General features: G+C 36.2%; 2 protein-coding genes across 3 annotated transcripts; one reads left to right on the top strand and one right to left on the bottom strand.

Moving 5' to 3' along the window:
- Positions 1 to 793: 793 nt before the first annotated feature.
- On the bottom strand, positions 794 to 10417 carry LOC136219639 (acylamino-acid-releasing enzyme). Of its 2 annotated transcripts, none has more exons than XM_066007115.1 (18): positions 10256 to 10417; positions 9973 to 10148; positions 9579 to 9888; positions 9229 to 9453; positions 8930 to 9136; positions 8721 to 8795; positions 5328 to 5466; positions 4421 to 4572; positions 4245 to 4327; positions 4037 to 4155; positions 3869 to 3947; positions 3162 to 3336; positions 2270 to 2330; positions 1915 to 2037; positions 1611 to 1808; positions 1332 to 1400; positions 1159 to 1235; positions 794 to 1081 (listed from the first exon to the last, which is right to left on the bottom strand). In XM_066007115.1, exons 1-18 carry the CDS (start codon positions 10408 to 10410, stop codon positions 1018 to 1020), a joined length of 2487 nt encoding a protein of 828 aa, XP_065863187.1. In that variant the 5' UTR covers positions 10411 to 10417; the 3' UTR covers positions 794 to 1017. The 2 variants fall into 2 exon arrangements, with proteins under 2 accessions (XP_065863187.1, XP_065863188.1); XM_066007116.1 differs by having other exon boundaries at positions 9973 to 10125; positions 10256 to 10386.
- Positions 10418 to 21109: 10692 nt separating this feature from the next.
- On the top strand, positions 21110 to 23259 carry LOC136219637 (photosynthetic NDH subunit of subcomplex B 5, chloroplastic). The gene is made up of 5 exons (XM_066007113.1): positions 21110 to 21383; positions 21457 to 21523; positions 22461 to 22523; positions 22609 to 22667; positions 22756 to 23259. Exons 1-5 carry the CDS (start codon positions 21153 to 21155, stop codon positions 22984 to 22986), a joined length of 651 nt encoding a protein of 216 aa, XP_065863185.1. The 5' UTR covers positions 21110 to 21152; the 3' UTR covers positions 22987 to 23259.

Here is a 23259-nt window from a genome sequence, read left to right as displayed (position 1 = left end):
ACAAATGGTGTTCTGTTACATGATAGATCTGCTCATATAAATCATTTGATCAGTTGCTTGAATCTCCTACTAACATACATTACCAAGCCGCTATAAAAGTTCTTAAGTACATTAAAAGGAGTCATGCTCAAGGATTATTTTTCCTTCTGATTCAACAATGCAGCTTCGATGATTTAGTGACTCGGATTGGCTGGGATGTCCTAATATGAGAAGATTTGTTACATGGAAAAGTAAAAAAAAAAAAAAAAAACTAGTGGTTTCTCGTTGTGCAATTCAATATAGGCTAAATATAGAGCATTAGTAGTTAGAAATTGTGAAATACAATGGCTAGTGTATCTATTAACTTCTATTAGGTTTCCACCTTCAACATCCACCGTTTTGTATTGTGATAACAAGACTGCTATTGCTTCATAATTCTGTATTCTTTAAAGTTCTAAGCACATCGAAATTTACTGTGTTTGCATGAGAAGGTTCAAGCTGATCTTGTTCTGATAGTTAAAACTCATCGATATTCTTACCAAGCTCTTTCAACGAAACCTTTTACAAAAATGATAAGCAAGATTGATTTATCCCCCAAAGAAGCAACTCACCAACTTCTTCACCACGCCCATATTTGGGGGAGCCATCACCAGGCTAGGGTTCTCGCTAGAATGCATGTAGTACCGATTAGTGAGATTCAGAGAAAAATCAACAAAATGATCATCTTTCTTTAGCAATTTCTAAGGCGGCGGTGTTGGACGAGAAGAACGAGTATCGAAACTTGAACTTTGACTCATGATTGATCAAGATTCAGAGACGCAAAAAACTATCGATCCATATAAGGAAAAACAAAATTATTTTCAAAGAAAAGAAGAAAATTCCAAAATGAGATTGACGAAGAAGAAGAGATCAAGCAGAGCGTGCTCTGGTACCATAACAAGAAGTAATGGAATTGATACTTTATACATGTATTTTATTTTCCCATTTAACATAAGAATCACAGTTGAGTTGTGCTCATCTCAGGCAGAGATATGTCCTTCATTTGCAGTATTTCTTGAACCATACCCCAATATTAAGGAAGCTTTCAAAGTCAGATTGCGGCCTGCAGAAACAAACATGCACCATGACATAACTTCAAAGCTCTATAAGATTGACAAGTATGCAAAGGATAATATTTACCTATCAATTCCATGAACATCATCAGGAAAAATCAGAATTTTAACCTCTACTCCTTTCTCTTTCAATGCCCGTGCATACTACACAGTTATAACACAATTAAGCATTTTTTGTCATCATAAAAGTAAAATAATTTGTTAATCATGGATTTTAATTGAGAGGGTTACGAATCTTACTTGCACGCCATTAGGCATCGGCACACGAAGATCCTTAGCCCCAATAAGAAATATTGTTGGTGTCTTCACCTGCAGTCATTGTTAAATATCTTTCTTGTTCAGTTGCCTGAAAATGACCATGCTTGCATAGTTCATTTTACAGTCTACACAGTTAGAAATGCAAATCATGCTCTTCATTTTAATTTGAATTGGACCATGAATGATAGAGAATATAATAATCGTAATTTGGGAATTAGGGGACGCGTGGTTTGGGCCCTAGTGAAAGCTACTCTGGAGTACCTTTGCAATGTGTGAAATGGGAGACTTGCTATGCAAGATGGCCAAGTCCTCTACTGAAGGTGCCTCTGTATATTTCTTTTTCCCCTCAATCCCGTAAGTTTCGAAATAGCACCAATCAGGAATATCTGTTGTACCAACCATTGATGCAAGGTTGCAAACAGGATTTCTCGCAGCTGCTGCAACAAACCTTTCGGGTGCCTGCAGATTATAAAAATATATAACTTAAGACATGTGTGTGATAGTAATACCTGGAACTTGCTATCAATAGGACACATTGGAATGATTCTGCTAATAAATACTTTACCTGTCCAATTAAGTGTGTCGTAAGAAAGCCACCATGGGAACCACCAAGCACAGCTATGCTTGAGGGGGTAGCAAGACCCGTGTCAATGATATGATCTATAGCTGTAAGTACATCGGTGACATCCTGTGGATAATAAGCTAAAGATTAATCACCATATGACAACCTGAGCTATAAATTTAGTTAGTATCATTTAAAAATATCAAATAAGGATTCCAGTTTACAGAAAAATGAAAGACGGGGCAGTAGGGAATGAGTTTATATCTATTGATACAACCTAACCCTAGAAGATTAATAGAGAGTGATAAAGAAAAAAAATTAGAAGAAAAGAGGAAGAGAAAGAGGAGAAAGATACGACCTGGGACCCAACTTTCCCTGGAAGAGATTGCAATGCTTCTTCACCAAATCCTAATGAACCTCTGAGACAAATCACAGAGTCAGAAAATTCTGGCAGCATGTAGAGACATGATTTGGTATACAAAAAACATAAGTTTTCTAGCTTCAGAAAGTGAACCCAAAATGAACTTTATAGTATATGCTCATCATGAAAAGTGAAAGCAAATAGGTAATCACTTGTGCCTTAAACAACAAATTATTTGAGCTAAATGGTTCAGAGTGGGCATTTTTCGAGAAGACAATAACAACATAGACATCATTTTCTTTGAACATAACAGCAGGAAACCAAGAAGGAAAAAGGAACTATTCAGGCTATGTGCCACAGCTTATACACCTGTAATTCCTCAGGTCCGCTGTCAACACCCAAAACTTGTCCACTGTTAGCACATTCTCTATCGCAAACAAAACACAGATATAGCAAATATCAACAAGAACACAGCAAGATAGAAGGAAACAAGCTTTTATTATATCCAATTAAATAGGAAAATTGGATTCAAATGATCTCAATCTTCTAAGGATAGAAACTCCTCCTCTATCGGAATAGAGACCTGCAGTGGTATGCACTTAACAGATTCCTAACCATATGTATGAAACAGCCCCTATGTACTGTCCAGATCACCCCCCTTAGGTTGCAACTAACTCTTTCCCTCAATATACCTCTATATGTAACTAACTTGCAAACTAGCTAATTCTGCTGTTGCTTCTTACGCACATACACCCTTAGCTCTTTAGGCTGAACTAAACTACAAAATCTCTCCTTCTTTAGCCCCCCTTCTCTATCAAAATGTGGTTCAGAAGAATCAGTGTAAAATTAAATAAACTTAAAAAGCTAGACGTTTAAAGCTTTTACTGACCTGTAATTTACAATCAACAAGCTGTAACCTATTGAAGAGAGAAATGCCAAAGACTTTGAGAAGCTCGACACTGAAACAGAATGCGGGCCTCCATGCAGCATGACTATTAATGGATCACAAGCACCTTTCGTGGAGTTAGAAGACACAAATATAGCTTCAAAAGGTTTGCTAGCACCTGCGGACAGATATTATACACAGGCCTCCAATCAATTTTTATCAATGCTGTAGATTAATGTTAGCATCTTAAAAGCAGATGTTCTAAGATCTTTAGAAATTATTCAAATGGAGAAGGAAAATATCCATTTATCATTAGTATAAATGAATACAACTGCAAAAAAATAAATAAATAAAATCCTTTCATAGTTCATAATTTGGCAAAACCTCACTTAATTAGTCATGGAAAAACTGAACTTATAGTGAAAAACTGAAAGTAACATAACATCTATGGTATTATCTTGCCGGCTTTTCAACAAAAGAAATCCCTGAAATTCCCACTTCACATGCAACAAAATCAAAATCAAAACAATACAAACAACTTTTCTAAAAACTGTACTAATTACCAGAAAGCACGTGCATACCAGATTGTTATCAACATTATATGGACGCACAGGCTGTATGAATTACAGAATTAGTCGGTTACTAGGAGTATCATATCTATCTTATGTCAATTAGTTCAGTTGATATGTAACACGTAAAGCATATAATACCTTTTGTCAGGCAACTGGAAACATCCTTGACTGGAATCTTCAATATATCAAACTGACGAGAGGAGAGAAGGGATTTAACCTGCATCAAGGAGTTCTATCACTAAAAGAATAATAATAAAACAAAATTCTAAGTGTATAGTATATCATGTGGAAGCCAGTAGTACATACCTTCTCAGAGCATCTGAACACCGGGCTTATGTCGAACCAGCTCCATGTGGCCTTTTTAGTTTCTTTCTCATCCAGATAACCATACCTGATCTCAGGCGGGTCTATCGGACTGCTAGACACTGGCATAAAAATGAAAATGGAATTTATTTATCTCAGTTCTGTTCACTTTAGTAGAACAGATCACAAGTAAAATCAGCATCTGGTTTACCAGCAATAATGTTGTCCCCATCGAGCCCAAGAAAATTCCATGAAAATTTTGAGTCAATAGGACTAATGCGTTTTACTTCCCCACTGTAATTTTATGATAGTATCAGGTTGTATAGTACAGCAGAAGATTATAGAAGACCATCGACATGTGAAAAGACAATGACTCTTGGAATTTACCTTAGAATGTTCACAGAAAGTAAAACTAGACTGCTGCCCCACACTGAAGATATAATCACAGTGCATCCATCAGAGAGCCATGGACTTCTAAGAAACCCTGAAAAATAAAGTCCAGGGAAACAACCATCCTCTGCGCACTGCACAACAGGAATCTGCAAGGATTATAGGAAAAAAACTCTTAGTATCTTTTCTCAATATCTAACTGTGAATGGCACTGCACCAATGCACATCTATAAGAAAACCCCTGGAAAAATATCTTGCCTGACCATAAGTAAACATATTGTTCAAGTATGAATGAGATCTTTTCTTTCTACATTACAAGTAGGCAAATACTCCCTGATGGTTCGATGATGAAAGTAATGGAGAAGAGTTGGAGATGTGGTTACTCCCACTTCCCTTTATTTATTTGAGAGTGCTACAACATAGTGAGTTCCATACTAAGAAAAACTAGGAAATATCTATTCCTTTAAGATATATGGAAACCAATGAGTTTCAAAATGGCGGCAAACTAGGAATTATCTTTTGCTTTAAACTGCACATTGCCACTTTCAATGGAAAGAAGGTAATGTGACCACTGATCAGCAAACATATCAATTTTCATCATAAGCAAATTGTGGCAACAGCTAGTTAATTCACCCAATAACAAAAACCCATTTTCCAACAAAATCAGCAAAAGAAAAGAAGTACAGACCAAATAGAATTTTCTTTTTCCATTATTTTATCATTTAAGCTCACAAAAAGTGCCCATCCTACAAATGCAATTGCTTACAGATGCTCCAAAGGAAATTAACCTTCATAAATTGCTCACAGATGCATAGGGAAAGCAAGCAGTTACATTCAAATAAGTCTATACCTTCCAAGAGAGTTCACCAAATTTACTTAAGAAGCTAATAAATAAAGAACTCACCACATCTACAATTTGTATAGGTGAATTGAATTGTCCATCAACAGGCCAATCAATTTTATAAAGCGAATCTGTTGCTGAATGAGCTCCAGAATCTACAGAACTCTTTGCAGACGCAAATACAAGAAACTTTCCATCTGGACTGATTATGATAAATATAAAATCAGCTGGAAGGATGTTTTACATTTTATATTAAATAAAATAATCCATAGCTCAATGATCATTTATGCAGACTATACATAAAAGGAACCTTAAGTATGTGTTTATCATGGAAAATACACATGCACAAAAAAAATGCAATGAACTAACTGGCTGCTGTTTAAACTGCATGCATATGAACTTCCCAGTTAACAGCATGGTTGTTAGATGGTGATGAAGGTTATTGCTCAACCATCATTAATTAACTGTCAAACCTAAAATTGCAGATTTAGGTTAGTAAGTAATATGTGGAAAATATTGGGTTGTCATTTTATGCTTTATGAATTGTATTTTGATTACTTTTATTATTTGGTAAAGCTGTTATTTGGGATAGACACGTGTTAGGGTAATTTTCTAGGTCTAACAGCTATGAAAGGGTTGTAAATTGTTCTCAAATGGTTATGAATGAAAATATGCAGCTTCTATCTTCTTCCTCCTAGTTTTCTCTTCTTCTTCTCCCTTGGTTCTAGTTTTGAAATTTACCTTGCATCATTTGGTATCAGAGCAACCTTCCTCTCACCTATGGTTCAATTCCCGCCATATCCAAATCTTATCAAATGCCAGACAACGCGAGATCAATAGATTGGGAAAAAATTGAAGAAAATCTTAAATCAATGGTAAAAGGCATGTTTGTTGAGTACAGAAAAAAACAGGAGCAAATGGTGGAAGAGATAATGCTTAAACATCATAACTCCATTACCGAAGAACTCAAGGTTCTGATGTCGAATCTAAACTCCACAAATTCCATTCCTCACCCAAATGAAAGCGTTAATTCCAAAGGTTCTTCTAATCCAAATCCAACTCCTACAGTAAACCTAAATCTAGAAACTCAGCTATACCAGTTCTCTACTTGATCCACCAAGTTAGAATTCCCAAAGTTTTATGAATATTTGGAAGGTTTGAAGGCTGAAGACATGGTGCATCAAGGAAAGAAAACCACTCTTAACATTGATTCAAGTTCATCCACTGCTTATCGGACAGAGAACAACTAACTGCTAAAAATGGAAGGAATCGGCAACCAGAGGTACCGTTCTTTCTTTCTTCTGAATCTCAGAAACTGAAATTGCATTTTGAAGGAAATGTTCAAGGGAAGTGGAAAGAAATAATACAGAATTGGGATAATATACCTGTTTTTGATACGGGTCAAAGTAATCTACACAAAGGGGAGAAACAGAGCAGCAATTCCAATTATGCATTTTGCCCATTACTTGAAGAAAATAAGGAAAGTAGTGGCGTTAGAGATGAAAAGCCTAATTTGATAGGTATTCAATTTCAATCTGTTACTTCATTGATTTATATGAATGATAGATACAGAGACATTGATAATGAAACGCATGTGTTCAATAGTATGGAAGAATTAGATTTAGAGCCAAATAACAATATGGTTTGTGGCTATGCTTTACATGTTTTTTCTAAGGAAGGCAAAAACATGGATTGTGGTTCCTTTTGTGGATTGGCGTGGCCACAAGTGTTGCCCAATTGCGCAATTGGGCAACTGATGCTGCTATTAAAGGAGTTGACAAATTAAAATTGGTGTTTGTACTTGAAGGACGGGACGAGAAGCCAGAGTTAGGAAGTTCTAACTTAACAGGCGCTGGGGGAGTGGTTTTAGCCGTGTATAACATTGATGAATCTATTCAAGCATTTGCTGAACTTGTGTACCACGGTGAAGGTTTTATGACACCTTGGGAATGCCCTTATAGTAATTTGGAAAGGTATGCCCTTGTGCGGGAGTCCAAGAACTTGACTGCACTGAGCACTGCAATAAGAGAAGGTATGCCCTTACAGTTGATGAGAGAAGGTGCCTTGTTGACTGTATTAAGCATTCTTCTAATAGCATTGGCTTTCCCAAGATCATTATTGACTGCAACTGATGTTATAAACAGCCAATGGGAAGTTGCATTTGACAGAGCTGACAAAGCTGAGAAATTGCTTGCTGAGGTCCTTCAGAAGGGATTGCAAGGGAGCAGGCCTGTAACACTCATAGGATTCTCAATACGGGTTAGACTAATTTTCAAGTGTCTTCAATGTTTAGCTGAAAATGACGGAGTTAATGTTGGAATTGTAGGAAGAGTTGTTTTTCTTGGAGCAGCATTTTCAATAAAAGATGGAAATTGGGAAGTAGTTAGAAAGATGGTGTCTGATAGATTTATCAATGCTTATTACACAACTGATTTCAAGAATGTAGAGATCCGAACTATCAAGATTAACTTGCGAAGTCTTGAAGTTATGTTTGATGTATTAAAAGAGAGAGGGAATGGGAAGCCACTAAAGGCCTGAAAAAATGGCTAGTTAAACTACTGAAGAATGCACTTAAAGTTTGCATTGATATCAGGAGGAGGTTCCTAGATATGAACCTTGAGGACAAAGTTTTTAAGGGAGATGGATTGATATGTGGAAAATATTGGGTTGTCATTTTATGCTTTATGAATTGTATTTTGATTACTTTTATTATTTGGTAAAGCTGTTAATTGGGATAGACACGTGTTAGGGTAATTTTCTAGGTCTAACAGCTATTAAAGAGTTGTAAATTGTTCTCAAATGGTTATGAATGAAAATATGCAGCTTCTATCTTCTTCCTCCTAGTTTTCTCTTCTTCTTATTCTTTTCTTCTTCTTCTCCCTTGGTTCTAGTTTTGAAATTTACCTTGCATCAGTAAGAGTCAACAAAAATTTCAAGCAATTGCCACTTCTTAAGAAACAATAACCGAAACACACTGTTACAAACATACCTGAAGAAATTAATTCAAAATTGAGTCTCAGAGTTATGCATATGCTTCTCAGTTACAAGAGAATCTATAAGATTAAGATGAAAACTATAAAACAGGACAGTGCTCATTCAAATTCATTTGCTTAATACAGCAAAATAGAGGAAGAGGGGTGCAAGAGAGAGATTAACATGTTTAGTATGCCAATTACATTTTCAGAGTAAAATAAACTGGATGGCAGCAACTAAACATCTAAATCAAAATCCAGATTTCTTTATTATACTAAAATATCATGTCATATCCCAAAGTGAAAAGGGGGCATGGAATCCTAGTAACTGAAGGATCATGTCATATCCCTAAGAAAGCAACTCGATATTCAAGAAAACAAATTCCAACATTTGAAAAAACTGTGCTTCACAAGCCTGACACATTGATTGAGTTCAAATGTACGGAACATGGTAACACCCCAATCACATAGTTGTGTTACATACCTGAACAATGGAAAGAAGGCACTACTTATGCTTTGAGTTAGGTTGATGACAGGTGAATCTTGATTACCGCTAATTCTGGAAGATAATTTGAAATCCAAAATTATATTAATACCATAATTAGAGTACTCGACCTTCAAATGAAATGGTTGCAAGAAAATAAGCTGACAAGCAAAAAAAAAAAAAAAAAAAAAAAAAGCTGAGTAACCCACTTGATTTCAAATTCATTGGTCTCTGATTTAAAAACTGGTGCCCGAACCGCATACAGTGCACATGGCCTATTGTAGCAGTATTTGATACCAAGCTTTCTAGGGTCTGATGACCAGCCCACAAAAATTAAAAACTGATTTGATGGAGCCCACACAACTTGGCCAGTGCTCAAGGACTTTGCAACTCCTTTAACAGGTTGTACCTCTCCACTTTCATAATATAAGACAAGCAAGTTAATGATTGGACATCCAGGGAAAACTAGCAGCTACCTTGTCACTGTACTAGAGTAGAAATACAACACCTATTAGTGCTGATGACAAAGAGTGCAGGTTGCCTTTTTCCTGCATAGGTCTCTCCCCAATCCTCCTCCCATTGCCCTTGACCTTTCCAGCTACTACAGTCCTTGTCTGTGGAAGCAGTGTCTTTTTTATAGCCTAAACTATTGAACCTAGGTTTAGAGGGAGATGGTTCCTCAGCAACATAAGCTATGAAAGTTTCATCAGAGTTCCAAGATATTCCTTCAAACCTGTAAACAACAAAGCATTGAACATTTCCAAATCTGCTATGCAAAGACGTATATATGAACATATCAACCCAAAAAAAAAAAAAAACTACCACTACTATAAGATGTTGGATTTCAGAAGTACTGACCATCCATCAACGTAGACTGGACCATGAACAGATTGAGGGATTTGGAATTCTTTTTCAACCTGACCCTGGCTCCAGATTTCAAAAGTAGTGGGAGATTCATTTTCAGGATTCCTAATTACAAGAAGTTTTGAGCCAGACGGTGACGGAACCATTGTAGACACGCCTGTCATCTCAACGGGAAATGGACTCCACTGGAAGTTCACAGAAGTGCTACTTTCTTTGGAAATGGTAGCAGACAGAATGTATTTCCTTCTTTTGTTAGCCAAAAGATTTGCCTGGCTAACTGAGAACATAGCCAGGGAGCCAATTCCTGCATCAAAAAACAAGTAATCATTGAGAGAAACGGTGGAACTTGGTGAGAAAAACGCAAATTGAGAAAATCGCAAAGTCCTACCGTTGTTGGACTTAAAAGTCCACGCCTTATCGATGCTGGAGATACTAGTAAACTCTTGAAGCAATTTGGATTGAGAAGCATACTCTTCCTCAGTATCAGCATCTAACCCCAACGGCAATTCCATCGAGGTGGTATCTGTTGAAGCATCCATGACTGGAATGGCAAAAAATCTTTTACTGGAGGAAAACAAAATACGGAAATGAAGCACAGAATACAAATCAAACAGCTTAGTAACTAATGAGTTTGAAGGGAATGCAACGAGAGGGAGAAATGGATAGGTTACCTTGAGAGGGAAGAAATGGAACGACGGAGTTTGAAAGGGAGAGTGAGAGTGGGATTAGGAGAGTGATGGAATAAAAACGGAGGGAATAAAGGAAGAAGATAATTTGCGCAGAAAGGCAAATTATGGGACTGGGTCAGCAGGGGAAGTCTTCCCATTTCTAGATTCCCCTTGCCAAATAAGATATTGCTTTAGTTGGGGCATCCTTTGAAATCAAAAAGCGATTGGTCCTTTCGGAAATTGCCATGTGTTAACTTATAAAATAATACAATTTTACTCTAAACTTTTCAAACAATATTAATATTACCCCTGCTTAAGGGTCCATTTGGTTCAGCTATTAGCTAGTAGCAGGGTGTTTATTAGAAGAAACATAGGTGGTGGAATAGGGATAGGGATAAAAAATACGAGATAAGTTATCACGTATTTATTTGGGAGATAGAAGAGTGAGACAAATAAGAGATAAACCTCTTATCTCTCAAATCCTATACCCAAGACGGAGGTGATATAAGGAGGTGAGATAAGCTCATGCGATTTTAATAGAATGGAAAAGTCCATCTTATCCTTCAAACTAACTTTATGTAGTTTAAATAACGTTAAAATAGTAAAATGTATTATTTTATCTCTATCATGTCTCACATACCAAACGTTGAATAATAATTCTCGACTATCATGTTTTTATCATTGTCCCAACCATTTATCCTTATCCTTATCCCAACCTTTATCCTTATCCTTATCCCAATAGAATATCAAACGTCCCGTAGCTGTTATGGTTGTTGTTAGCTGTTTGCAGTTGCAGTAAGCTGTTAGCTGTTTAATTACTAGTGTTTGGTAAAATTATATTGAACTGCTACTGTTCGGATTTAAAATGTCTAAAATTGACATGTTTTAAATTAATCAACGATGAAATTATACAAGGAAAAATGTGGTACCTATAATGTTTACAACTAGGAATAATTTTACTGTTAACCTCTAAAATGGTGCAATTTTACCCATAACGCTAGCCGCTAAGAGCAATTTTACCCCTAACATTGACAAGTTTGATCAATTTCAAATATTATTAGAAAACATAGATATTTTATTTCTTATTCTACACCAATTGCACATATCAATAGTTTTAAAAAATAGATTTCATATTTTTTGTGATTTAATAATAAAATTAATATTTATAAATTCGGCAAAATATTTGAATTTTTTTTGTCTAACTCGTACAAAAGTCAATATTTTTTTATTTTCTTAAAAAAATCATGTCTAATCATATGTTTGTGATCTGTTACTAACGATGATAAAATGATATGTAAAGTGTAGATGATAATATTCATGACCAAGAATGCAGTTTGATAAATTATTTCTCAAATTGACCCAACTTGTGAATGTCAGGGGTAAAATTGATTTTGGATGCCAACAATAGGAGTATAATTGCACCATTTTAGACGTTAAAGGGAAAATTGCTCTTAGCTATAAATGTTAGGGGTATTTTTGCACCTTATCCTATTATAAAATAAAAAATGTGTTACACAAATTAATAAAAATAATCTATATAAAAAATAAAAAATTTATTGAACACAACAAAACATTGTTTTTTCGGTAATTATTTTGTAGAAATATAAATAATATTAAAAAATAAACATATTTTATGGAAATAAAAAGGATAATTTTGTCAATAACAAATACAAACAGTTGTTTATATAAACTTAACCAAACGTTATTTTTCCTGCGGTTTGGAATGAAATGCTAAACGCTCATTCGAAAAGCTAAAACAAACACCCTCTAAATCAAATTGGTTTACTATTATTTTTTTAGTCTATTTTTAATTAAATATTATATATAAATTTTTTTTGAAGAAAAAATTATATTGAACCTTTTAAATATCACTTATATTTAAATTATATATTATATTCCTAACAAAGAAAAAAAAACTTGCCAAATATTAACATTTAAATCTAAGTTAATTATGAAAAAAGTACTCAAAATATTTATTATGTTATTAAATATTTATTAGGTTATTAAATCAGCTTTTTAAAAATATGATAAGGATAACTTTTTTTCGAAGGATATTTGTAATGATCTGATTTGAAATCACGCTGGATAAATAGTTTGAGCAATGAGTGGACCTAAAGGACGGTAATAAAATAAAAATAAACTGAATGTTAATTTGCATAAATTGGATTGCAGCTTAATCAATTTGGGTCTAATCCCTAATTTTTAAATTCACCCAAATCACTCCAACGGTAACATTACAATGGTCATTTGGCTTCAATAGAGACATGAAACGCAACGTTTCATTTATTCATCAACTTTTGTGCATCGCCTTCTTCAGTTTCTCTCTTTTCCCTTTTAACAGAATTGTACCTTTGATTTGATTTGCTAGCTGTAATCGTCCTTTCTCATACTTGTCGTTTTCAATCCATCTCTTTATGTTCTTGTAATCATCAGTAGATGAAATCAATGAGAAAAGTTATAAGAATTTTTTTATTTTTACCTCATTTTTTATACTGAATATCATTGAAAATGGAAAAAGAGTGGTTGAAGATTATTAATAAAGAAAATTTCTAATACATGTAAACGTATTTTAAAACTGTGAGATCCAAAGGGTTGAATTTAGGCAAAAATACATAATATCTAGATTGTGTTGGATCAAGCTTTACAATTAGTATTAGAGTCGGCTCTCTACGTATGATATGTTGCTTCAGGATGAACCAAGCAAAAGTTGATGGGTTTGTAACAATCCAGTTTGAAGTGGATGGCAATGGGATAAAAGACCTGAACAATGAGCGATCCTAAAGATAAAAATGACGATAAAGTTGAAAATGGAATCTCACAGTACCCACCCAATTTTTTATTTTATTTTATTATATTTTCTTTAGTTTAATTCAATATATACAATTTTACATATTTTTATTAAGGTAAATAACGACCTATTTTTCATTTTTGGTTTATTAAATAATTTTTTGGTTGAGTGACAAAAATGAGCTATCGATAAATTCATTACATAAGAATTACAAGTTTATCTTGAAAATTAAAAAATTATATTTAATCAAGGGTGTTGTTAAACCCAGCCCCTAATTCCCACCCCTAGCCCCTTGAAAGGACGAAATTGCCCTTTCATGGGTTTTGGGAGGGGAATTTCTGTTTTTTTTTGCCAATCCGACACACGGACGTGTGGCCATCACGCCTCACCGCGTGGTCGGGCGTATAGATATCACGCCTCACCATGTGGTTGGGCGTGATAGCCCAACGCCTCACCGCAAGGTCGGACAGGTGGCTGTCACGTCCGACCACGCGGTGAGGCGTGTGTATATCACATCCGACCACGCGGTGAGCGTGATAGCCACACGCCCGCGTGTCGGATTGGCAAAAAAAATAGCTTTTTAAATCCGTAAATAGTCCGTTAAACCCGTAAATAGGCCGTTAAACCCGTAACTACAAAATTGTACTTAAAACCTAAAAATAACATACAATTGAGTCCTAAAATCAGTAAAAACAATATAAGTTAATTAATAAATATTATTAATCACAACATATAAAACTAATATAATCTAGTCCAAGCCTCTCTCCTTTCAGCATATAGTTTCTCCAAGTGACGAACACTCGGATGACAAAATAAACGCCATTGGGTGGCAATGGGAGGCACTGGAAACGTAGGATGTAAATAAAGACGTATGTAGTGACGATAACTCCCCAAATGACAAATCACAATCTCTCACTCTGGTGGTCTTCCATCGTCCGAACGCATCGGCAGTATAGTACAACATCCTAACTGTTGTGTAGTAAAGAGGAAAATTACTGCGTTCAATACAGATGCAGCAGCATATAAGTCATCCGGACTCACCATCCAGTGGGACTCACCACAACCCGCTCCTACCCATTTAATACGTGTGAGGGCAGCATCAAATTTGTTCCCGTACACTGGCGCATACAGATCACAGTTTGCCCGCATCTCATTCTCTATGAGCACTCTCATCAGCTTCCACTCCTCTTGGTTATAAATGATGGCATCGGCTAAAACACGAAATCCACAGTTACCATCTGCTACAACATCATGGAATCCAGTAATAAATGGTACGATGAGACCTTGAACCCGATGTAAATGGTGGTAACTGGCGATATCCTCATCAAATCTGACTGAAAATATTAATATATGAAATTTATGAATAAAAATATATTTACTTTAACTTCAACATATATATAAATGAAATAAAATATACCCAGCATCTGGCTGTTATGCACAGATGAGGATGAGGAACGGCCTCGACTACGATTACTCCTCGAACCTGAGGACCGTGCTCGACCGCGTGGTGCCTGACTGTACTCCCATGCACTCGGATTTCGTTTTGTTGATGAATTTCCCTTTGGTCTACCCCTAACAGTGTCTTTGACCTCAGGTTCTTTGAAGCCACTTTGTTCCGGGTTTATCTGATCATGAATCATCATCGATATACTACGCACCATTGAAGGATCTAATTTTTCAACCTTTTCCACAAGAGATTGAAAAAATCGGTGATCCTCAGACCCGTCAGCATATACTGGAGCAGTAACTGGTATGTCACTCAACCCTTCAAACGCAAGAGATCTCCAAAAAGGATGGATGCGGTCAACACGGACCGATTCATCTGTGTCAATATATGTTTTAAGCTCACATGCGCACGGAATGCCATGAGTCATGGGTAACACGCATCCGCATTCACTTACCACATCCATACGCAATCCGTGCATACGCTTGAGCTCATCATTTAGTACAGCCAAGCAGTAATGTGAAACGTGTAAGTCGAGATACGCGAAATGTGCTCCACAGTGATTCACCGCAGATCTTCTTCTCAAGTCCTCGAGTGAGTATCTGATTATATACAGTGAAGGATTACAAAACTAATGTATTAAATTTTAAAAGATTAAAGCAAATAACAGAATAAATGTCTTACTTGATCGCCTCGATCTGAGCCTCAATGTCCTTGTGCACCTTCGCCACACTGTATCGAGTGCACCATTAGATGAATTCAACCACTGTTTCAACTGTGCATGTGAACTCTCCACTCGACAGGTTGTGGTGTTTCCTAAGTGCAACACCTTGTTCGTCCATGCTCGATAAAACTTCTCTTTATGCACTAGCCATGTGGTCTCCACGTAATCTATCACATGAGGTCAGTTGCCAGTAGTATTCTTCATGGCTACCACTGCTGCCTCATATTCGGCTACTGTCGGGGCTTCAATTATACGTTTCCATTTGGAATTCTTAAAAATTTCACCAAACCTCTTCATTCCACTCAACTTGCCTACTCTATCCTCCACATCTTTATTAATATGCCATGTGCACAATAAATGATGACTATGAGGAAATACCTCACGAACCGGCCGCATCAGTCCTAACTCCCGCTCTGTAGCAATGGCTGTCGGATGCACATCAGGTTGGAGCAAAAGCTTCAATTTTTGTAACACCCACATATAACTACCCTCAGTTTCATCCTTCATGATTGCATAGGCGATCAAGAAGTTTTTGTTTGAAGGCGCCATTCCAATGATTTCAAAGAATGACATCTTATACTTGTTTGTTTTATATGTTGAATCCATACCAACAAACAAGTAATAAGATCGGAACAGTGTGATCGATGTTGGATGTGCCATAAATAAGCGAGTCACGACATTGCTGCCCGGTACCACTTGCGTCCAATGTATGTAGTCCTTATCTATAGCAAGCCGATAAAACTGACCGATTACATCCCGACCCTCAAAGCTCGCAGTCCTGATTTTCTCCCTGTAATTATAGATGTGTCTTTGTGTCGGGCAATCCTCCGGATGTTTTTCTTTGATTGCAGCAAATATAGCACAAGGCTTAGCTTGAGCTGAACTCATTTCACGAACAAGTTTTTTGGAAGCCGGGCTTAGTCCGCTCATCTGTCTGTAGCCCTGACGATATACAGCCAACTGATGACAGTGATGTCCTCTATCTCCAGGAATCCCATTCACCACCCAACCGCCCAATTCAGCGATTTCCATAACCTTTATCTGGAATTTGCAACCACAGTACTTTGTTTTTGTATTCTTCCGTAGTATAACATCCATATCCATATCCTTTTTCCTTTTATAATTCTTAACACCACGAGCACATTTAACCAATATCCACTTTGACTTGCGCCCCGTCTTGTGCGACGCTGTGGTTAACTCGAACCCGATCTCAATTGCCGTCTGTTTTACCCAGTTTAACAGCTTCATGATATGTTTGAAACGTTTGTTTGGGAAAAAACTGCGAACTGTAATCTATGCCGTTTCCGTCAAATTCTTCCCACGAAACCTCCTGTAAATGATAAATAATGAACATTACATTCCAAAACGTGACATTTCTACAGCGTTTCGGTGTGTAAACCCGAAAAACAGCCACAAATATGCTCAGGCGTGTGAGCATCACGCCTCACCATGTGGTGGGGCGTATGAGTATCACGCCCGACCATACGGTGGGGCGTATGAGCATCACGCCTCACCATGCGGTGGGGTGTATGAACATCACGTCTCACCTCATGGTGGGGCGTGTGGCTATCACGCCCCACCACATGGTGAGGCATGATGCTCACACGCCCGAGTGCCGAACCAGATTTTTTTTTAATTCAAATTACAGAAATGCAAGGAAGTTCAATCGGAAAAATACCTCGAATTCAGACACAGCATCACTTCCGTCTCCTCTCGGTGATAACGGATTGCCTTCCATCAAACGTGTTGTCTTTGATTCGGATGAAAATGTATTTGGGAGACTTTCAGAGAGTTTGGGAGGGATTCAAATTTTCAATTTTTGGTTAAAGGGCGGTTACGTCTTTTTCTAGGGCTAGGGCTGGAAGTGTGAAAATGGGGCTGGGTTTAGTAACCCACTTAATCAATCAATCAACTTGAGAATTCAGCATTGTGATTTTATATTTAGCATAGACTTCAAACATCTTTAAGACGACTTACTTAATAGCCATAGAGAAATTTTATCATGTGCCAGGCACACCATATCAGATTCTGATGTGGTGTGCCATACCCAATCAAAATGCAACATCTGTAAAACTAAACTTAATAATTAATAAGGAAATACAAATTAAACTTAATAATGCAACATCTGTTTTTCCTGTTCTCTTCCGACCACCACACACCTCCGGTCGTTCTCTTCCGACAACCACCATCTCCGTTGGATTCCTTATTCCTTTTTAATGATCTTTTGATGAATGGAATTGAAAAAAGAGATCTCTTGTTTTATTTAATCTAATTATTTTGGTCCATCCTAATCATGTAAATCAAAACTCAGATACGATAGCTTGAATTTGCAGAAAATGAATCAAAATTCAAGCATTTGGGTTCAAACCCATATACAAACTTTAGTTAATTCTGTTAAACATATTTCATGTCTAATTGAGTTAAACGGAATTGATTTTCCAGACCCATATCCCATTGTGGCAAGATTAGATTTCAAGGTTTTAGATTTGAAAATCCAATGAAGGTTTATTTTAGAAATGCAATGAAGGTTTCAGATTAGATTTTGGATTGTGGCTGCACCAAGATTTTGAAATCTAATTAATTGCATCATATAATCATATACGAGGAGAACGAATAGATGGTGGTTGCCGGAGAAGAACAAACAGAGTAGGTGGTGGACGGGAAGAGAACGAACGGAGTAGATGGCGGTCGTCGGAGAAGGAAAACAAGGGACAGTTTGGAAGTCGAAGGAACAATAGAATAAATATTAATTATTTTCTTGGCTTAATACATCATTTGCCCCCTGAACTTGTCCAAAAAGTTTGATTAGCCCTCTAAACTTTCAAAGTGTTCCGATAGCCCACTGAACTTGTAAAAAATGTCCAGTTAGCCCCCTGAACTTGCGTAAAATATAATCAATTGATCACTCGGTCGTAAAAAAGTAAGTTAAATGCGGAAGATGTATTCCACGAGTATTATAAAAAGTAAAACGACCAAAATCGGAATATACGATTCTAATATTAGAGAAGACAAGTTGTATAGTTGAGCAAGCAATAACTTCCTTTTTAATCTATTTTTTAATTATGCAATAATATTCTAAGATACGTGGAATACATCTTCCGCATTTAACTTACTTTTTTACGACCGAGTGATCAATTGATTACGTTTTATGCAAGTTCAGGGGGCTAACTGAATATTTTTTGCAAGTTCAGAGGGCTTTCGGAATACTTTGAAAGTTCAGGGGGCCAATCAAGCTTTTTGGACAAGTTCAGAGGACAAATAATGTATTAAGCCTATTTTCTTTATTAATTGTTAAGTGTAGTTACACACGTCCAATTCTTATTTGTTATGGCATACCACATCAGACTACTGATGTGGCATAGCAGGCGTATAATATAATTTCTCCTCTAAATTTAGTTAGAAAACTTCTACGGTGTAAGGAAAGAGAGTGCACAATTGTCGTGTCTCTATTGGCAAGGTCCAATGGACCGAGACCATAATAGAATTTCTCATTGGGAAAATTACAAAACTAGGTCAAATGGAGGCTCATTTACATATTTAACCATTTACTCAACCTACTACATATCTATACTGATTTTGTATGACTTTCTCATAATACCCCTAACCTTCCCACTTCCCATAACGCGAACGGCCGCTCCCCCTCATCTCCTTGGTTATGCAAAAAGTTGGCTCCTCCATTAATGATTTCAAGACTTTTGATCTTCCTATCTTCCTTTAAATTGCGCGAAATCTGTACCATTTCGCCAAATCACAATAAATTTCTCTTTTTCCTCTCTTCATCTCTTGATTCTGCAACTTCCTAATCCTAGAAAATGAAGTCATGGTTCTTCATCTTCCTGTTCCTGCTCGTTACTTGGTTTCTTTCTTTTTGTTACCATCAAAAAATGGTTATTCTACGTTTTTCCCAATTTATCATATTGTTTATTGTCGCTTTTAAGGGTGAAAGGCGTGAAAAATGTAAGTAGCTGTTGTTTTTTCTGCGTTTTTTAATGAATACACTTCGCGTAGTCGATGATGTTGCGAAGATTTGCGAAGAGAAAGAGCCTGAAACGTGACGATCTACTTCGTGAATCGATGATTTCGCGAAGATGTGCGAAGAGAAAGACCTTGAAACGTGTGGATCTACTTCGTGAATCGATTAGTTCGCAAAGTCTGCGAGTAGAAAAGTTCATCATTTGACTCGCATACTTCGCGAAAGCATCGATATGCGACGTAGATCGTCACGTTTCAGACCTCGCATACCGCGAAAACATCGATTAGCGAAGTAAAATCACCTCTTTCCCTGCACATTTACATTCGCATGCTTCGCTAATCCTCATTTTGCGAAGCCAAAATCGTCTTTTTCCCTGCCTAACATGATTAATTTTTTCTGAAGGTGGTTGATTACATAACATCCCTTTCTAGAAGGCGGCATCCTCGGATGCAGGGGAGATAACTTTTCTTCCTGTACAGGGAGAAATTTCCCTCAAGATTGGCACATTCACTCCTAAAATGGTTGGATAGTAGAGATTGTGCCAATAATCCGGTACCAATTTTGAATCGGATGAGTAATCTTGGTGTGCACCGTGAGACACATCCATCCCAAAAGGTCTGGACTTCCATTTCTCATCCCAAAAAGTCTGGAAATCTTGTTGTAAATTTTGATGTTGTTGTGATTTTAATGTTGTTATTGTGGCAATTTTGTTGTAAATTTTGACAATGTTATGATTTTAATGTTAAAATCCGTTGTTGTTTGCTATTTTTTGTTATATACCACTTCGCGAATTAGCTTCAAAACACATCTAGGCTTCGCATATGCGAACTAAATTCATCAAGTAAACCAAACATTAGCTTCGCAGGCTTCGCATATGCTAAATTCATCAAGTAAACTCAGACATTAGTTTCGCATGCTTCGCATAATATGGAATCTGCGAAGTCAGACGGGAGGGAGCGAGATGCGCGTAAATATTGAGGGTATTATGGGAAAGTCACACAAAATCAGTCTAGATATGTAGTAGGTTGAGTAAGGGGGTGTTTGGTAGCTGCTTTTCAACCTCCTATTTGCCTTTTCAATTTGAAAATGAGAGTTTAATGTGTTTGGTTAGACACCTCCTGTTTGCCTTTTGTAGCCGAGAAGTAGCTTTTTATAAAAGCAGGGAATTCCTGTTTTTTGGAACAGCAGCCTTTTCAAACAGCAAACAGCAAACCGTAACAGGAAACAGCAAACAGCAACAGCAAACAACAGGTAAAACAAACGGAACCTAAATGGGTTAAATATGTAAATGGACCTCCCATTTGACCTAGTTTTGTAATTTTCCCTTTCTCATTTAGTTTAGGGTAAATTTCAAATAAAACTCTGTGGTTTCACTAATTTTCAGATAAAGGACTGTGGTTTACTTTTTGTCAAAACATGGATTGAGGTTTTCAACTTTAGCAAAATAAGGACTTTTTCGATTGATACTATTAAAATCACTCTTGACGACTTCAAAATTGACATATTTTAAGAACTACTAATATTCTAAGCAACTTTAATTCTTCAACTTTTTTATTTTGAGATTATTTAGATGAAGTTTGGGAAAAGGGAGAGAAAGTTAATGTTTAGAGAGAGAAAGTTCCAAAAAAATATGATTTTCGAAAATCGAAAAAATAGTTCAATGGAAAATATGACATTGAACAACTTTAATTCTTAAAATTTTTCATTTTCAGGTCATTAAAAATGGTTTTAATAGTATTAATCCAAGTGTGAAACCTCAATGCTTGTTTTGACAAAATTAAACCACAATCATTTATTTGAAAATTAATCAAACCATTCAAATTTATCCTGTTAACGTAATTTCATTGTTAATAAGCCAGCTCCAATAAGAGAACGACATATAAGCATTAATATAAAAATAGAAATTGCAAAATTCACGCCTGCCATTTAAATGCTCAACCAGTCTTTCCTAGAAGATAAGGCGCAAAAATAATGGCGGTCAGTTCCTCACTCTCAGTTCTACTCGCAAGTCCAGTACCCAAAATCACCTACTCCGAATTTAAAACCACCGATAGGATTTTGAACCGGAAAAGTGTAAACGTGTGCAACAGGTTGGGTTGCAGATATAGCTCAACAAGACTGAATGCAGCCGGATTCACTGAGATAGAACCTGATCTCAATGAAGATCCAATTGATCGTTGGAGAACTCCCGGTGTTGATGCTGTATGTTTCGTTTCATCTTCTACATTTGCTTATTGATTTGATGTGCTTGTATAATTAATATTGTTAAATTCAGGAAGATTTCGAGTATGGAAAGTGGGATGGGCATCATACCTACTTCGAAGGCGAAAGCGATGAAAAAGGTACGCTATCGATCTCTTTGTCAGATAATTAATTCCGAATCAATGAATTCCATCTAATGTGCCAGTGGAATTGCGGGAGGGATGACAAAATTACATACAGGCTTAATACACATGCTAAAATTACATATGACTTGTAAATTACATAACATAACAAAACACAACATACATTAATGGACTTTTAATTGGTATACTTAATTTGTTAATCCAAAAATAATATTGTTAAATATCTCAGTTACTTAACAATGAAGCTAAATGTTAGATTCCCCATGCTCAAAATGAATTAATCATGAAAATGAGTGTTAAATATAGTTCTCATATTTTTTTAATAAGAGAGCTAAATGACTCTTTATATATATGTGAGAGACAATGTCACTGTGTAAGGTATCTTTTTGGATGAGTTAGCTGTTTGTTTATAGATAAATATATATATTTAGGAATATTACTTTATACTTTTATATTTTTAAACGTTACTATTAATATAGATTGAGTGAGAGTTGACTCATTTATTACCACCTCTAAATTGCGGTAATGAAATTCGGTTCGTTTAATTGGTAGAATCTTATTAGTAGGATTGTCAGGTTGTACTGTCATAATCAAGTCAAGATAATATTGTGTCATTAGTGTTGGGCTTATGGAGACGGTTAGGGTTTCAGGAGTATAAATATAACCTCTTTCTCTGTAATCCGTATCTCATTCATTATAGTAAATATCCTGGCTTGGTAGTGCCCCCAGACGTAGTCATTCATATTGAGTGGCGAACTGGGTAAACAATTCGTGTGTGTTTGCTTATTTTTCGTTTATCGTAATTTCAATTATTCCTAACAATTAGTAAATCATGTTAGTAAAAAAATTGACAGTCCTACCTATTTGTAGATCTATTGGCAATGAATTTATTCCTATTAAGTAGCTGATTTTTTTTTTCCCGTTTATAATTCAGGAACACTTTGGGAAATATTTGTAAGAGAATATGAAGGAGTAGGTCCTCCAACAGGTTTTCAAGGTACAAGTGACTACCAAAAACCAGTTAATTTTGAATTTATACAGATACTGAGCATGTGTCATTGCTTTTGATTGTTGATTTGCAGGGTTAATTTCATGGCTCTTCCTTCCAGCAATTGCAGCTGCCATGTATTTCAATGCGCCGGTAATGTTTGAATCAGATTGGACTTCATTAATATAATACAAGATTCAATCTTTGAACTCACTTGTATCAGCCATGACATGCGTTTCAGGGGGAGTATATGTTCATAGGAGCAGGGTTGTTCGCTTTGGTATTTTGCATAATAGAGATGGATAAGCCAGACCAGCCTCACAACTTTGAGCCTCAGATATACACAATGGAGAGAGGAGCTCGTGACAAGTTAATTAATGACTACAATACTATGAGCATATGGGATTTCAATGAAAAATATGGTGACCTCTGGGACTTCACCATCAAGCAAGATGACATAACCAAGAGATGATTCTTATAGCTAAACTTTACAGGTTTCATGCTGAATATATATAGCTTATATTTTCCATATTTGTTTATATTTGTTTGCCTCAATTTCATCTTCTTCCCTTCCTTCCTCATCTTGTTTTGGTTACTTAACTGATTGGATGACATCAGAACTGATATGATGTCCATGTATGTAATATAATTGTAATTACAAATTAGAATCTTAGCAAATATCAATGGTGTGGATATTGTTTGAAATCATGTTAAAATAATTGAAATTGTATATTGTAGTGCTGCA

This window comes from Euphorbia lathyris, chromosome 2, assembly GCF_963576675.1.
Source record: "Euphorbia lathyris chromosome 2, ddEupLath1.1, whole genome shotgun sequence".
NCBI lineage: Eukaryota > Viridiplantae > Streptophyta > Magnoliopsida > Malpighiales > Euphorbiaceae > Euphorbia > Euphorbia lathyris.
This window is presented reverse-complemented; position numbering and strand designations above follow the sequence as displayed.